This window comes from Doryrhamphus excisus, linkage group LG19 (genome assembly GCF_037039965.1).
Source record: "Doryrhamphus excisus strain RoL-2023G ecotype Guam linkage group LG19, RoL_Dexc_Guam_v1.1, whole genome shotgun sequence".
NCBI classification, from domain to species: domain Eukaryota; kingdom Metazoa; phylum Chordata; class Actinopteri; order Syngnathiformes; family Syngnathidae; genus Doryrhamphus; species Doryrhamphus excisus.
In genome coordinates, this window is record NC_136375.1 from 8,431,220 (window position 1) to 8,449,721 (window position 18,502).

An 18,502-nucleotide genomic window follows, 5' to 3' on the forward strand; every position below is an offset into this window, starting at 1 on the left:
AGGCGGGGTACACCCTGGACTGGTGGCCAGCCAATCACAGGGCACATATAGACAAACAACCATTCACACTCACATTCATACCTATGGACAATTTGGAGTCACCAATTAACCTAGCATGTTTTTGGAATGTGGGAGGAAACCGGAGTACCCGGAGAAAACGCACGCATGCACGGGGAGAACATGCAAACTCCACACAGAGCTGGCCGAGGGTGGAATTGAACTTGAGTCTCCTAACTGCGAGGCCTGCGTGCTAACCACTCAGTCAGATACATTTTCATAATTATGACTTTATTCTCGTAATTCTTTGACTTTGTTGTTGAAGTATTATGACTTTTTCCTCCTAAAATAACCAGGATATTGTGATATTTCTGCTTCATTTTTGTAATTACAACTGTATTCTCAGATTTCTATGACTATATTGTTGTAATATTATGACTTTTACTTTCCATGATCATAATTATGATGTTATTCTCATAATTGTATACCTATTCTTGCAATAGTGAGACTTCTTTCCTCATAAAATTAACTGTAATATTTCCACTTTTCTCCTAATTCTGTGACTCCTTTATCGTCTTAATGATTCAGCTTTAGTCCCATAATGCAGACTTTATTCTTACTGTATTATTTTTTTCCTATACTACTTCTAGTTCTCTCATGCATGAAAGCATCGGGCACTGCTAAAACACCCTAGGCTGTTGCTTTACCTTACTCACAAAGCAATCGGATAAAATGCCAACATTTCTTCTGACAGTGTACTGATTGATGTGCTGGTGTTAATGTCTGCAGCCAGAGGGCAACAATCACTCTTCGTCATGAAGTACCGCCATGTTGAAAGGAGTTAACTGAGGGTCAGGTGTGAGGGAAGCCTGGCAGAGGTGCAATAAGGAATTCTGTAGCCTCTGGCATGATTTGACATCCAACCCAATTTACCAAATGCTTGGAAATTGTGACACAGTATGCACATTTTAGAAGCATTGATTAAATATAGATAGCCCGCCTCTCGCCCGAAGACAGCTGGGATAGGCTCCAGCACCCCCCGCGACCCTCGTGAGGAAAAAGCGGTAGAAAATGAATGAATGAATGAATGATTAAACAGAGACAGGTTCACAGAATCTAACGTTCTGTTGTTGAACCTACCCAAAAAGACAACGACATCATTGGTGTTCAGAGTGAGTAATGGTAGTTTTTAGTTATGTTATTAGGGTTAAAGGCAAAGTCATTTGGGTTGAGCTGCAGGTCAGCACCTATGGATTTTTGTGGCAAAGCGAGAGGTGCACTTCCTCAGAAGGCTACCGAGTGTTTTAGAAGCCTTTTACAGGCCTGTTTTGACCTCAGGGCTTACCTGAATGTGCTTCTCCTTGTGTGGGCATGTGTGACCCGTATCCTTTAGCCTTCAAACACACTCTTTCACCCAATGTATCATCATGTTAACCGCTTGAACTGAGGCTCATCTCAAGAGTATTGAGTTAAGCCAGCTACTATGGGTGTGCCATTGATGTGGTTTTATCACAACATTCATTTGATACTGCTTTTGTATTGGACAGCATTATCCAATATGACTTTTTCATGGCAACGTATCCATGTCTGATTTGTATTCCAGCAGAGAAGCCCTTGCGGTCGCATAATGGGAGGCCAACTTCAATGGATAAGAGCCTGAGAGAGAGCTGGGAGCCTTCTATTCTTCTGGATGGAAGTCCTGTGGACCGCTTTGTGGTCGGCTCCAACAAACCAATGAGAACTCACCGCTACACTAGAGTGGGCAAGGAGAGCCGCTCACACCCGGTGGAGGATGTAGGTAAGATAGTCACTGAATGGCTGACCATAAGAGGGAAGGAATGAAGAATTAGAAAGTGCTGGTAGAGGTTTGTTGTGCTACAGTCCTGGTTTGCACTGCGTGACCAGCAAACTAAGCACAGCAGACATTGGTTATTGTGGTCTTCAAGATGAGAACATTATTCCTTCAAGATGATGTTAAATTATTCCCAACCTTGGCCTGTTGTTACTTTACGAATACTTACTGTGTGGACAGTGTGACCTGCTGTGATCGTGATTCCATTTTCTTTCTTTGGGAGTCTTAGCCGTACTTGAACAGTTGGCAGCCCATCCTCTGTTTCTCTGTTTACTGTGCTTACCGAGTATGTGTCTCCCTGGAGTTTTAAGGCCACTCAGAAAAAGGAAAAAAATGTAATATTATGAGGAAAGAGTGTAATGTTGCAAGAGTAAAATCAAATTCCAGCCCAGACTGCGATAGGTGAATTTTTGCTAAGTAGGATTCAGTATTAATGAAAGGAATATTCTCAGAGTTAGAGCATAGAAAATCTGTGTATGATATTAACATTATAAGAGCCCTTTATACATGAAATAACATCCCTATAATCACCTTTATACTCATATTACCTAATATAGTAGACATGATAAGTAATAATAAGACTCACATAGACATATACTCCCAGAATACTGCTAGCTTTGTTCACAACATATTGCGCACCGCTTTTGCGCAGGCTATGGGATCTCTGAAGTGATACAAGAGACGACTGCTGCATAGGAAGGACAAAATAAGAAACCAAAAACATACCACTTCCACATGAAATGGGAGGTGATTTTTTTTTTACTTTGAGATTCACTGTTGCAGAATACTAGTCATATTGCAAGAACATCATTTTCAAATTAAAATCTTAACATTTCAAGAAATATTGGTTGCATTGTAAAAAGTTGTTATGATGTTACGAGAAAAAAGTGCTACAAGGGTAAAGTTATTTTCAATACAAGGCACCATTGCAGTCTGTTAGTTCCTCAGCAGCATCATAAATAACACGGCCGCGTTAGCCTTTGCATCATAAAAGTGTCTGGAAAGCTACTTTTGCCGCATCAAAAGCAGATTTGCTTTGACTTAGTAGGAGAAACATGGATGGGGAGAAGGAGAGTGGGGGAAAAAAACACTGATGGAAAACTTGTGACGAATTCCCAGAAGGAAACGGTTTGTACGGTGAAGGTTTGTTAGCACAGTGATTGCGTACCGAAGTTGTACTGAACACCACTCAAAGCTAGGTAGAAAAATTAGGTAGACCTATAGCCTACAATTTAAGGAGATCCGACAGAAGAGCTGTATGTGAAGGTGAAACTCACATATAATTGAAACTAATTGCCTAAAAACTCGGAATATTTGTTGTGGTATCAGGGATTTGCTTTTTACTCCTCATTCATTGTATTTACTAGGAATTGCAATTTCCATGAATATGACATTTATTATTGTGTTAGTTTTTTTTGTTTAGTTTGCAGTGGTATATCACCACTTTATATTAGTAGACAATTTTACATATAATTTTTATTTTTAGATCCCGAATGGGTAAACCTTGACGGCTTTGCTGTGCTGAGCGCCGCACCTGTCAGCAACTCATCAACAGGTAACAGCCATAGTAGCATCATATAATATTATAATAAAGCAACAATATTAGAGACCCCTTGACATGAAATAACACTAGCAATAGTCTCCTTTACACATAATAATAGAAAATAAGGCATAATATAGACTCATACAGGTTACTATTTTTTCTTTTTATACCACCGGTACTTCCTGCGGTGGCTATTGTCTCATAAATGAAAAAGAAAAATGTATATAATATTGCTGAAACAGGCATTGTTGTTGGGTTTTTTTTGCTAATAATAGGCCAGTCATCCACGAAACAGCAATGATTTATTAATATATTTTGAAAAACCATAATAGAGTGAAGCCGCAAAATTGTTCTGTACCACTGCAGCAATCTAATGATAAACAGTTTACAAAAGCCAAATTTGACACAGCTCTAGTAGTGGATCTCATTACATTGTGCCTAATATTGTTACGAACCAAACTGTAAGCACAGGACATCATTAATGCCTTTCATTCACTCATCGCCTGAATTATACAGTAGAGTTGTTTCCCAGTTTTTCCCGATCACATCCCTTTGCTTCCTGCCCTCAATATACACTCACTCTCCTACGCTCATTACTTCATCCCACCTTCAAACTTCTTGCCTGCTCTTAGTTCCAGACAGCTCATTCATCTCCTGCACTCCCTCCTCTGCCACGTTTCTAATTTTTTAACCCTCATCCCCCTCCACCTAAAATAATGACAAAACTCTGCCCTCTTGGATCCAATAAGCTGTCCACTCTTGACGTCACTTGTCAAACACTTTCCGGAAACAACAGACAGAACAATGTGGAATCAATGATTTAGTGGTACGCTAAACTATTCACTTGGATGGTTTTTCAGAGAGACTTTTAGTTGAGTTTGCGGTGCATAACGTTACAGTCTGATTAAAACCAAATGGGAGTGTTTATGATTAGATTCAAACGGGAATTTGAAGAGGGATGGAGGTTTGGCTATATTACTTAGCTCAGTCGCAACTAGAAGAACACAGACCAATCAAAGCTAGCGACCATGGCGGTTTGTTGAGCAATTTGCAGTGAATAGTACATGTATACTGTATACTGACAACTCTAAAGAATATCCAAATTTAATTTCTATTGTATTGTTTTTTATGACGATATACTGAAATAAAATAGTAGCATGCATTGGTTTCCGCCCACATTCCAAAAACATGCATGTTAAGTAATTGGTGACTCCAACGCCTTCGCCGCTTTTTCCCTCCCTTCTCCTAGTGTTGTCCCCCTTCTTCCCCTCCTTCATCGCCCAATCATCCCATCCTGTCACCCCTTGTCTCACTGCATAGTATGTTGTATATGTATGGACGGATGATTGCACTATTTCGCCTGTACTTCTGTATAAGTGACAAGAATAAAGGCTCGTACTCACTCAAATTGTCCATAGGTATGAATGTGAGTGTGAATGGTTGTTTGTCTATATGTGCCCTGTGATTGGCTGGCGACCAGTCCAGGGTGTACCCCGCCTCCTGCCCAAAGTCAGCTTGGATAGGCTCCAGCATACCCCTATGATGGATACTGTAGCATGATACATCATAAACAATTGTCAGTTCCAGATATCTGGTTCCGAAGTCTTTATGCTGTCATAGCCCATATCCGAATTGTGCCACTTAAAAGCAAACAAATCAAATTGATTGTGTAAATACACAGTGAGTGCATGAAAAGTTGGCCTGCCCAGCTGATTTTTTCGCGGAAAAACCAAGCAACACATTTGAACTTCGTTAAAAACACTTTGTTTACATGCTCGCGCTCACCCAGCATGTGTACTGTATGCATATGTTCTCCAAAGTATCTTATGCTTATCTGACAATGATTATGAGAAGTGGGGGGTGGGGGGTTCTGGGAGGATACACTGCTAACGGTATCATTTAGAGCTCTTGCCAGATCCAGAGGATTGATAGATTTACTAGAAGCCTGAGTTGTTATCAATGTGAACTGTAAATCAGTTCACAAGTAGTAAATTGTCCATTGGTGTGAATGTGAGTGTGAATGAGGGTGAGTGAGTTTGTGCTCTATGGCTGAAAAAAAGTCAGTCGGATAAGTGGATTCCATTTATCACTGAGCAGTTGTGTGTGAAGTTGATTTCAAGTGTATACTGAATGACTATTGGTAGTGGAGTAGGTCACATAAGCTGATTTTTCGGATTTGACCTTAGGTTTACCCAGCTTAGTATTTCAATTTCTAGTATAGCATACCTTTTTTATGGTATTTATAGTTGTAAAAACACCTTTGTCTTTTACCTTTTTCCAGGCCCAGCCAGATCGACATATACAACAGCCAGGAATCAGACCTTTCTGAAGCGTGCTAACAGAGTGAACAGAACAGCTCACCGTCCGGGTGCCTCTAACCCTAGGACATACAGGAGAAGGGCTCCACAGTCCTCCTCTGGACCTGGGCCACCTGAGAGATTTCTGACAAGGACAACTTTACTGGAGAGGAGACACCAGCACCATACCAAGCCTCAGTCTGACCAGAGGAACCGTAACTTGCCCAAATTAAGTAAGACAACCCACCTATTTTACATAGTTAACACACAGATCATTATGTTAGGGCGAACAGAAGAATTCAGCTACAGTACATTCAGAATCAGGAGTATAATGACTGTAAACTGTGTTTATTCAACCTTTAGTGTCAATAGTGTAAACCCTGGTCGTGCCTGGTATCCCTTTCTATTCATAGCATCTGAGTCCGTTCATGTGGTGTCACTGCAGGCACAGAAAGCCCTGGGTCAGAGCGCTCCTGCTAACAGAGCGGCAACCAAATTAACCACACCAGGTACAATGCACAGGCTAATTCCCAATATAGGTCATTTTCATACATGTTGAGAATGTACATATAAATGTGCTTTCCAGAACCTCCTGGGTATGAAGCTAAGGACATCAGTGTCAGGGTCATATCTCCTAAATCAGTCCTCATCTCCTGGGTTGACCCTGCTGTAGAAATGTTGAAGGTTGAGTCCAGTGAACTCAGGTAGTGCAAATATCAAAAGCTTTTAATCAATAATATCCGTTTTCCCAATTACAATGAAAACCTGCTTTGTTTTTTAGATTCTACACAATCAGGCACAGAGAGAAGGGAGAGTCAGCACGCTGGGAGTACAGGAACACCACCCAGCGGAGACTGATGATAGACACCCTGTATGCTGATAGCATGTATGAGTTTTCCGTCAGAATCTCAGAGGGGGGAAATGAAGGAAAGTGGAGCGTATCTGTCTTTCAGAGGACCCCTGAGTCAGGTATGAATGCTTTCTGACTTTTTGTATTATAAAGATAACAGGCTTGAAACACAGATTTCTTGTTGCAGACAATAATCAAACCGTGCATTAATAGAATCGTCTTTCGTGGAGTCTCTTTTTTTACTCAGACCACACTCACTTCCTATTTTCCTTTATGTTATGATTGGATTCTACTTCGGACTGCAGCACATTATGCAGCGGTTCACTGCAATGTCAGCATTAACTTCCTGGCTTTCAGGCGAGTTCTCTGTCCAATTCCTTGCGTGATCTCAAAGGAACGCACAAAATGTATGGCAGCAATGTTTTCCTTGGGCCCCTCGTACTAGTCCACTTTCTAGTTTGCTGCGCTTCGAGGAAAAAAAATTATTTTTCTCTTGTTGCGCCCTACCTCTGTTTCTGATTTGTTCTTTCCTTTCTTATAAGCTCCATCTGGGCCACCGGAGAACTTTGAGGTCAAACCATTACGGGGGAAAGGGACTGCTGTGACCGCTACATGGGATCCTCCTGAAGAAACCAATGGGAGGATTCGAGGTATGGACTAGAAGACCAGTAAAGCTCTGTAAAAGTCTAAGTACCGTATTGGCCCGAATATAAGACAACCCTGATTTTTTTTCCCTCTGTTGTTTGGTAGCTTGCCCAGCCTTTGATACATTTTTTCCTCTCCAGGTCAGTGGTGTGTGTGAGTGTCAGTAAGAAAAGCTCTGACTCGCAACTCCTAGGAAATTTTTTTGGCCAAATATAAGACAACATGTCTTTTTCAGACTTTCTTTGTAAGAGCAAAATTTTAAAATATCTTATTTTTGGGCCCATATGACACTCATTCATTGCCAAGCCAAGAATGGGAATGTTGTGTGATACCACTGCACCACCCATACCAGAGATCTCAAAGGATTTTCCAATTCTCCCTCCACACAGAGTACATCCTTTCTTATGCACCCGCATTGAAGCCATTTGGAATGAAAAGTGTGACGTATCGTGGCAGCACAACCACAGCTACCATAGATGGTCTCACACCTGGAGATCGGTACATCTTTAAGATCAAGGCCACCAACAGGAGGGGACAAGGACCACAAAGCAAAGCCTTCAGTGTTGTCATGCCAGGATGTAAGACAACTTTACTATAAATTTGTGAAATGTGGTTCCACTCTAAATTTGAGACATTTCTCATTTGTTGCCAGCCAGCAGTGCTGTTTCATCATCGTCAAGAACCAAGGCCAGCCAGAGAACAAGCCACAAGCCGTCCAAATATGATGACAAATCAGACCTCCAGTCAACAGAGGAACCAGAAGAACCAACCGCACCCAGTCAGCCGCGCAAATCTGCCCCTGTGACCCGGTGGCGACGCCCACTTTCTCAGACTCGTTCTTATCACAGCATCTTCTCCTCTGTCAGAAGTTCAGTCAGGGGTGGAGCAAACAGAGGCAGAAACTCAGGTAGAGACGATGAGGATGAAGATGACGAGATGACAACCTTGCCTCCAGAAGAAGAAATGACAACCACGGTGTTGATGACAAAAGAACCATATAATGAAGTTTCCCCTGAATCTGAAGACGAAATTGATGGGCCCCCAACTCCTGAGACACCCAGCCTCAAAGTTGTTACACTCTCCCCAACTAAACCTGCTTCATCGCAGCAAAGAAAACCCTTCAAGATTAGAGTCCATCAAAGGGGAGGAGACCATACTGGTTCCTCCTCATCCTCCTTTTCATTTCCCCCTAAATCACCCTCAATTTCTACTATTACAGAATCAGATTCCAATAGAAGGAATATAGCTTCTACTTATCACCAGAGCAAAGACATTTACAATAAACCCAGTATAACAGATAGCAAACCTACCATTTCAGCTACAAAGGAGAACACTCCACCGCCGCCTCAAACAGAGGATAGAGCTGTGGGTAAGGGTTCTACTTCATCTGCACGAACCAGCGGGTCTGGCCTCGGTGGTAGGTATGGTTATGGCAGAAGGAATTTCGGACTTCCTTTTAGAGGAAATTCAACCAGAATCATGAATGGTTACAGACCTAGCACAACATTATTGTCACGTTTGCCCAGCAGAATTCAGCACCAAGCAACATCTCAGTCCACCTTACCAGACCCGTCTCACAACAAACAAACGTCAGATGTAGAGAACAACAACAAAGCACTATCAGACCCATCTAATTCAGAGAAATCACAATCAACATCCACATTGAATAGTGCAGACGCAAGCAGCAGGAATACTAACCCTTCTATGTCACAAAGCACCTCACACTCAAATCCAAATAGAGGATCTCAAAGCTCTTCATATAACCCAGAAAATAAAGGGGTGGAGACAACCAAAGCTGAAGAGCCTACTTCAAGCTACAAAGAAGAACCCACAGAAGAGGCTAAAAAGGAGGAGAGCCCTTCTGAAAAAGATCCTCAAACACAAACTCGTCCCTCCCTTGCTGAGAGATTTAAATTCCCAGGCAGGTCTAGTCTAGGAACGAGACTGTCCTCCTCAAGGCCAGGTGGCAGGACCCACATGAGCAGAGTTTCATCCTCCATAGGGGCTGGCAGACCCATTCTGAGGATACCCACAAGGGACTCGGGGACCACAGGCTCTGCTGGAGTGTCCTCAGTACAGGAGACTAGCGAAGATCCGACAGCCACATCGACGCGTGACTCACTTAAGAATGAGATGGTGGTGGATTCCTTAAAGCCGTCATTGACCAGTAAAAATGCAGACTATAGTGACTCCAGAAATCCAACTTCTCCATCTCCTTCATCCTCTGCAAGATCTTCCAACTTTGACTCTCGCCATTCTATAACCTCTAATGAAGACTATCTTGATAAGACTAACAGTGGGATAAATAAACATGTTGATGAACCAATGGACCAAAAGCATCCTGTCCTAACATCAGCTGATCCCCACAGGAACACAGAGGAGAACGAGAGTGTAGCTACAAGAGAAACGCCGTCAAGGACTGGCTCATCTTCTTTGGTCCCACCATCTTACCGTCGTCCTAATCTCGGAGTAAACGGAAGGATACGCTCCCCTCTTTTGACGACAAGACAGTTTGGTGGATCAAGACTTCCCACCAGATCACATAACCCCAGGCCGGGTTCTTCATCCTCGTCGTCTACCTCATCTTCATCAACATTAACCAGGGTCACTCCTCTAACAAGGGCTGGCGAACTCACAGAGTCCCAGTCTTCGTCACCATCTTCATCTCGAGACACCTTGAGAAGCCAAGGGAGTAGAAGTCGCTATCCTATCCTCAGAGGGAAAACAGCCAATGGAGGAGCTCTTACGCCTGCCAATGGAAATGGTAAAGTCAAATGGTAAAATGCATGAAACAGCATCATAGGTGAGACAGTAAGACAATGACTCTGCTTTAAATCATGTCATTGTTTAGGTCAAAATGAACAACCGAATTTGACAGCAAAGGATAAAGTGTCCTCCACTCATGGAACCAGCAAGGCAGTCGGTCAACGGTTGATTACTGGTCCCGATGGGAACAAATGGGTAAAAGTCATTGACGTGAAATTACGATATTAAAAACAGTGATGAAATTATCATGAGTTTAAAGACCTGAAACTCCTAAATAGACTTCAGTCATTTCCATTTTTGGTGTCTAGATGGTAGATTTGGAGTTGGGCATTCTTATGAATCAAGATGGACAAGTCCTGCAAGATTCTCAAGGCAAACCCAAGAGAGTTGTTCTTGGCGCGGATGGACGCACCATTTTTGGTAATACAGTATAATTTAGAACACAATCTCCAGTTTCCATGTATAAAAATGTCTTTTTTCATCATCAGACCACTTGGGAAGCCCCTTGTTGAACCAGGAAGGCATGGCTTTGTTCGGCCACGGTCGCGATAGTCGCCCTGTGGTCAACCCCAAAGAGAAGATCCTTATGGTTGGAGGAAAGCCGCTGCTTGGCTTGGACTTGCCTCGCCTCAGGACCACCACTACCACCACCACTAGCGCTCCCACCACTACGCCTGAACCCACTACCACTGAGTGGACTACAGAAAAGTATACCACTGAAGAACCCTACCCTACGTGTCCACCCGGAACCTTCTCCAAAACAGATGATTATGGCGATCCAATGTTTGACTCCGAGGGAGTATTAAACTGTTACACGGAAGGTGAGTCTTTGAAAGACTAGGTACTATAGACTTTTGAGATCTCATGTTTCACCATTGTTTGCTCGTACTCCTTGTCTCTTTGCTATCATGTGATTTTGATATTACAGTAGTCCTTTTCTGTTTTGGATTTGTTTGATCCTGCTTTATTGCTGCGTTATGGTTAGGTTCTTGTATCTACGAACGCAGCCAAACACAAGCTGTTTTGGCAGATGTGAAGCGTTGGATTTCACTTTCACAACATGTTTCTCAAGACATGTGCTGCACATGGGGTAGCATTTGCACTTTTCAATTTTTTGAGGGGTGACAGAGTACCACAGAATCATGGTTTTGAAGACTTCTACATGTGTTTTTTGCAATGATGTAATGCCAAAATCTGCATTACGCTGCAGGAGTAGAAGCGATAAAAGAAGAAGAACCCAAATCCTGTCACAATGAAACCGCAAGTAACGCACTGAATTCCTCGAAAATTTTTCATCCTTCATTGTGTTTGTTGATGTGCCCACCATTTACACGCACACTAAAAATTTGCGCTTTACTAACCATTACACATGAATAAAGCTTGTGTGGGTCTGTTTGAAATAATTCCATACAGCTGCCTCTAAATGAATCCATTCTGCTTGACAAGCTTCATGGTAGACATTACAAATCATCAATGATAAAGTAGTGTGGAGAACTGTTTTCCTTTTCCTGATTTCTTATTTTTTTGCATGTTTGTCACACTTAAATGTTTCAGATCATCAAACAAATATAAATATTAGTCAGTGACAACACAACTGAACACAAAATGCAGTTTTTAAATTAAACTTTTGGTTACTAACCGAGAAAAAAACATTCAAACCCTGTGTGAAAAACTGATCTTAGCCCCTTAAACTGAATAAGTGTTAGTAGCAACAACTGCAATTAAGTGTTTGTGAGTCTTTTTAGAGCGTTGTAGAGGAATTTTGGCTGACTCATCTTTGCAAAATTGTTGTCATTCAGCCAAAGGACTCGAGTCAGGACTTTGACTACCACTCCAAAGTCTTTACTTTGTTTTTTTCAGCTATTCAGAGGTGGAATTGCTGGTGTGTTTTGGATCATTGTCCTGCTGCAGAACCCAAGTTGGTTTCACCTTGAGGTCACGAACAGATAGCTGGACATGCCCCTTCAGGATTTTTTGGTAGACAGCAGAATTCATCGTTCCATTTATCACAGCAAGTCTTCCTGGTCCTGAAACGGGAAAACAGCCCCAGACCATCATATTTTACTGCTGGTAGTTGGAGTCCTGCAGTTGTGTGGATGTTGTTGTGGGGTCTTTTGTGACCTCTCGGGGTCAATAATAAAAAGTTCAATAGTAAAAAAAATTTTTTAAATGCATTTTGTCATTGACTAATATCTAAATTTGTGTGATGATCTGAAACATTGAAGTGTGACAACCAAGCAAAAAAAAACAAGAAATCAGGAATCAGCACTGTACATCAAGATCTCTGGTTTAGACGTAAATCTTTGATATCACACTCTTGTTGCTAGATGAGTTTATGGTCCAGACCACCTTGCCACCATCCACCACCACGACACCCCCAACGACAACCACCGCCAGCCCCACCACAGCGATCCCAACTCCAGAGCCTGAACCCACACAGTCTGGACGAGGACCTTCATCTGAGTTTGATCTCAGTGGGAAGAGGCGATTCACAGGTATTCACTGCACAAATACAGATTTACGTGCATGCAGAAAAATCTGCCATCCAGTTGTTTCACACGTGTTTGTTAAATCTAATAAAAAAATAATTTTAGATTATTCTTGTACTAATGCTGACAATCCGTGTTCAGTTTTGAAATTAGTAACATTGCATTGTCAGCCATTTCATGAAGGATTCCTTTATGATAACTATTTTTCATACTTGACAAGGCTCTACTTGCTATTGATGCATTTTCAATAGAAAATGCAGGGCTTTTTGTGTCTGGTCAGCTAGGGTTTTATAGCATTCCTAACTAATACTCACTGCTGGTGCAGTGTGTTAGCGCTAGACACTACAGTATTATACCCCATGGGCCCACTTGAATAACATTTTTCCTCCTTATTGTACCTGTTGTGAAGTAAATATAGGAGTGCCTAGTTTTCCTTTATTGCCTCTTAATGTTGCTCTTTTTGGCTGTAATGTTCAATGTTAAGCGTACAAGCTAAAGCAAACCTCATTCCAGATTATTTATTCTCAAAACAATTTAAACAATTATTGATGGAAAGTACCCGTATGTTTATAGCATGTGTTGAAAGTGGCAAAATGAATCAATAATCACGGCTCAGTCTAATCGGATCATCACAATTATACAGCTCACTGAGGCCAAGCTGCTCCACATTACTCCCAATTTTAACCCCCCCTGCTTCCTCATGTACCATTCATACATGCTTACTTTAGCCTCTCAGTCCTTATCGCTCATAAACTGGTTGCAAAAACAGACTGAAATAGTCTCTTGGTTGCCATGAAAATAACATCTACAGTATTTTATATTGCTTTGTCTAGTTTAGACAACTTACAAAGGCTTTAAAATAGATTTTTACAGCAGATAAATATGTAATCAAAACAAGTATTGACGGCCAAGGCAGGAAGGATCAAATCTAGCCAAATGTCAAAACATAACCCACAACATGAAATCACAGAAACCACACACCAAGACATGAGGGGTTGTTTTTCCGAACAACACAAGTCCCAATTTAAGCGTCTTGGAGCAACCAAAAACATGAAAAACTATGTGGCACTAGCATTTTAATCTTTGGACCTGGGCTTCTACCCAAAGAAAAACAACAGACTTAAATGGCAATTAGCATTATCTCGACTAATTCTGGTGTTAGGGCCTGTTGCTGTTTGCACATTATTGCTGTTGTTGCTGCAGTTCTGAAAGCCTGATCATTACATTTCGAACATGTTGAAATATCTGTGCTCGACTAATTAGAATTGTAATGACTATGCTAGCGTACAAATTAACATACAAAAGGCATCATAACCACTGAATTATATTTGAACAAGCAGTTTCTAGTTTTGAGTTGGACTGAATTTGACACCGGTGGGAGTGGATGTGCCACATGATACTGTATTTTTTGAGTTTGGGAGTATGAAGTTCAAACGACACGTCATCAACACAATGGTTCAAATTGATGCAGGGGGAGCCCGGATAATCTGACTTCAGGTCCTCTGAGTGGTGAACCTTGAAAAACGACACAACCTAACCAAAGCCAAGATAAACATTAATTGAAAACCACATAAAACTCGAAATGATGTGAAATCGGGACGAAGCAGCAGCCGTGCAGTTATTATAGATAATGTGTGTAGATTCAGACAGTGAATAATACAACTTGTCGATCACAGTGTGATAATCTTCCCCGAGCCAAATGATTACATTCATCTGCTCCAAAAGCAACAGTTGTTACTGTGGACACAGTTTATCTTGGTCAGCAACAAGGCTCATGTGATCAGTCTGCACCATCTGAAAGTTATTATTCTTTCTCCCATGTGCAGCGATTAAAAACATGCATTGAATAGCGAAAAGCGGGATAAATACTACTGAATCTATGACCAGGTAGACGTGCCCATACGTCTTAAGTACTCGTATAAATCTCATTTGCAATATGTTACATGTTTTTTTTGTTTTTGGATGAGTGTAATTTGCGTCCTGCTACAGTTTCCCAGTAATTTTTCATCCGTGTTGGCCACATATGTCTGCATGTTTGGATTGCAAGTGGAGGACACACATTCTCAAAATGTAGTTTTTAGAGCGATTTTTAACTGTTGGGTTTTTTTTCATACAATAAGTTGACACGGTAATCATTTTGTGAATTGAAAAAGTTGCTTTCAGCTATACGGGTGTCCCTTAATTGGTTAAAGACAGGGCCGTGATAACTTAATATTCGCAATATAGGATTCAACTAACACCCTTGTAGTCACGTTTACACTCCAATTATTCATCGTTTACACCACATTTGCAACAGTTATGCTGCAAGGACTCGAGATGGCCACTAGTTAGCGATCTAGCAAGCTAACCAGTTAGCCTTGAATTTATTTCTTCTAAACATACGAAACCATAAACTTACCACTTCCACACACAATGGGAGGAAAACTTTTTTTTCATCATTTTGGACATGCGATGACTGACTTCATGCAGTTTTTAGGTAATGTAAGGTAATGTCTTGCGGCATTACTGCCACCTAGTGACCAGAATACTCCATATCACTTGTTTCTCAATATGTTTTGATTAATAATAGAACATAGTCTAACACAAAACAGCAATAATTTATTTATTAATTAATTTCTGGGGAAAAAAACGAGGGAAGGATGATTGCGTTATATGCAATTTATTGTAAGGGATTGCACATCCGCACCGATTTTAGGGGATAGTTACATGACAGGTTAACAGATAACTGAAAAATTCTAAAAACATTGATGTTTTGGAAAGCAAAACTGAGGAAGAAAACAGTTTTGGCCTTCATCGCCTGGCATGCATATTTTGAGAACAGTACAAAAATCGTACTGAAAAATACCGTACAACGCTTTAGTTTTTGTACAGTCTACTAAGTTCTGACATTTTGACGTGTCTTCGTAATAACGTCTCTCAGCATCATACAACGGATGTACAATACATCAGTGTTTGGAATATGAACTGCAGGAGTTTTATGATCCCACATAGACACACAGTACAGTGGGAGCTCACAGACAGTGGTATGTAGATACTGACACGTGGAAGGGCCAGTCTTCTGCAGAGGTGGGAGCCAATCCAGGCTCCTGTGGTTCTGGTTCCCTCCAGATCCCAGATACACTCGGAATTCACAGCTGTAGGTCCAGCTGGCCCTCTCAAAAACTCAGAAAACAAAGACGGGAAGAGGGAGACAGCGGAAAGCCTTGTTTAAGATCACATAAGTTCAGCATGCAAAGTCCAGAAATCAACCCACTAGATTGACACGAATATAATAATTCTTTGTCATTTTTTCTACAAAGTCATTAATCCTAAAATGAAAATGTGTTTCTAAAATAGAAATGAGTTGCTTGTCATAACATCATTAATCACTTAGTTCATTCTGCCACCAGCTCCTTATGTGAACTACATTCAGAAGGACCCAGGATCTCCGTGCTCCCTCACTGAGGCTCTGGAATACCTGCAAGTCGACGTCCTAGAAGACCTAATCAAGAACGACAGTCTCTCCACCAATCAGAAGGAGCCTCCCAAAAACAAACCCCATAATCTCACTGTGGTTGCCATGGAGGGATGTCATTCATTTATCATCCTAGACTGGGGACGTCCATTGAAGGATGATATGGTTTCAGGTGAGAGAGACTTCTTTTGCACTGTACTACTCATGTTTCCGTATTGACCCTGCATGGGAAAACCCTAAATGTGGCCAAATTTAGGCTGAATATAATAATTGATAACATGATTATGAAGTTGATCAATTTTATGGAACTGATTAAACTTAAAGCAATTGACACAAGCAGAAACACAGTTGATTAAATAATTGTAAAGTTTCCTCATTGCCAACAAAGGAAATGTAGTCAAATAATCATTCCTAGAATTCAAGTTTTGTTTATTAGCAAAATGGAATGTGGATTACTGTTATAGTAATCCCATGTTTATCTTAGTTGATTGGTTTTGGACCCAATTGTGAAAATACATTTCTATGAAGTAGGATTCTTTATTTGCAAAGGGAATATTTTCGTAGTTAACACATAGAACCCCAGTTTCCAACCTTATAAGTAAGGTTTTTTAGCATTATTAGAGTACTCTAGACATGAATAACACCCCTATAGTCACATTTACATTTGTTTACCCAATACCAAAGAATAACAATAGAAACTAAGACATCTTAGCCTTAAGACCTAACATAGACTCATGCATCATAGCGTACTTCTTGCGGTGGCTATTGTCTTATCAATATATTGTTGCTGACACCTGTTGAATACTACAATAATGACGCTGTTTGTGGTTCAGGACAGACTCACGGTGCACTTCAATCCCTATATAAACAAGCAGAGAACACATATGAGGTGAACATTCACACAGGAGCTGCTGCCGGCTACAACTCAAACCAGTGCGGACACTCTGCTATACACAGTCAACTCTCGCTAGCTGACGTCGCACACCTCACTTCCCAGGCTCCACTCCCCAGATATTACACTACATATCACGTCTTCTGAATGCCTTATATTTGTATTTTTAAACATTTTATATGGTTGGAAATGCTTAATTTAGACAGGAAATGCTTAAAATGTGCTTAAAATGTGCATTTAGTTTACTAATAACGACAAAACAGCAATAATTTGTTAATTTATTTATGAAAAACAACAATAGAGTGAGGGTGCAATGTTTGAACCGCGATTTGAAAGCTCATTTATCTTATCTATTATAGTTGATAGGTTGATAGAACATGATGAAAACTACTACTACTAGTCTGGGTTGGGTTTCTATAGTTTCTCAGGGAAAATAAAATCCCTGTGATTAAAAAATGGCTAAAAATAAGGATTTAAGATTAGGACCTTCCGTTTGAAAAGTGGTGCACTATCTGAAGTTAGCATTTTCAATGTTTTACTTGGCAGGCACACACACAACAGCTCTTAGTGGTATTGTAGACCAGGCTGTGTGTCTGATGTGTAAAACAGATAGTGGGTCTCTGGTGCCACATTTTGACGATGGGTGTTGTTTTCTTTCTTTCATCCATGAAGTGCTTCCTCTCTGCTCGTGTGCACTCTTTGCTTTACGCTTTTCCTTTGGATCTCCAACAAGTGACTTTTGTTATTTTGCATAGCATACTGCAACAGAGAATTTGCAGTGTGCATTAGGTTTTAAGGGGGCAAAACTCCACAAAAAGTACCACCTCTGTTCTGTTACAGTCTTTCTTATGAATGTTAATGTGTTTGGAGGTTTTTAAGAGTGTTGGGAGCAACCAATTTCTTGGGGAACATTTCATTCATAGCTGAAGTAGGGAAAGGCAGAAGAGGGTATGAAAAAGTAGAAAAAAATCAAGTATTTCCCTCTCCCCCTGTCTACAGACAGCTGTGTTGATGCGTTCCAGTAAAAATAGAAACCCCTCAAAATCCAGCAGTCTGATGTGGTGCCATCTATAGTTTCCATACAGGTTTAGAGGGAATTTTCCAGAGTGCATGACCTCGGGTCACGTACCGGATTTGGGAGCTTCATCTTCACGAGTCAGAGGAATAAGAAAACCAGACGCCGGCTGAAGCAGAGCCAACAATAAACGGCAAATGACACGCCATTTTTTTTGTGTATGGTACTATGCAGGCTACATGGTGCACAGTGCTTCATATGACGACGTGATCAACAATAGATGGTCTTCTAAACCCTCCAGCGGGACACATCTGGCTGTGGAGAATCTCAAGCCCAACTCCAGGTAACGCATAAACACCTTGTAGCACTTATGCAGGGAAGAAATAAACATTTCAAATTGATTTTTTTGCATGGATTTGAAGAAAATGCATAACAAACTGGAAATAACTCAAATTAATGAGGACATCTTGTCTTCAGTTGATTTATTCTTTGCATCTTTGTCTCATGACTTGTGCATGATGTTATGAAAGGTTTCAGCCTCTGGTGTTAGTTCTTGGCTCTCTCTTTGCACTGTTTATTTCTGTTTTGGGATTGTCAGAACAGGATCCCATCATCACACAACGCGTAAAATATGCATCTATTTGTTTGTATGAATTCATTTGTATGGGGCTGATGTCTCGCCTTTATGAGGGGATGCTTTTA

At 41.0% G+C, this 18,502-nt stretch overlaps 1 protein-coding gene across 4 annotated transcripts in view; it reads left to right on the forward strand.

Annotated features, from left to right (window-relative positions):
* The window catches only part of fndc1 (fibronectin type III domain containing 1), a 48,941-nt gene that overhangs the window by 24,985 nt on the left and 5,454 nt on the right, over nt 1-18,502 (forward strand). For 2 of the 4 annotated variants that reach the window (XM_058055988.2, XM_078799119.1), the window contains 15 exons: nt 1,601-1,795; nt 3,336-3,404; nt 5,674-5,922; nt 6,103-6,198; nt 6,276-6,393; nt 6,471-6,658; nt 7,082-7,189; nt 7,574-7,762; nt 7,837-9,948; nt 10,036-10,145; nt 10,259-10,370; nt 10,439-10,771; nt 12,278-12,445; nt 15,829-16,065; nt 18,035-18,143. In XM_058055988.2, coding sequence (XP_057911971.2) covers nt 1,601-1,795; nt 3,336-3,404; nt 5,674-5,922; nt 6,103-6,198; nt 6,276-6,393; nt 6,471-6,658; nt 7,082-7,189; nt 7,574-7,762; nt 7,837-9,948; nt 10,036-10,145; nt 10,259-10,370; nt 10,439-10,771; nt 12,278-12,445; nt 15,829-16,065; nt 18,035-18,143 — 4,393 coding nt within the window. The remainder of the gene's footprint in view (nt 1-1,600; nt 1,796-3,335; nt 3,405-5,673; nt 5,923-6,102; nt 6,199-6,275; nt 6,394-6,470; nt 6,659-7,081; nt 7,190-7,573; nt 7,763-7,836; nt 9,949-10,035; nt 10,146-10,258; nt 10,371-10,438; nt 10,772-12,277; nt 12,446-15,828; nt 16,066-18,034; nt 18,144-18,502) is intronic. The other 2 variants (XM_078799120.1, XM_078799121.1) reach the window with 2 other exon arrangements.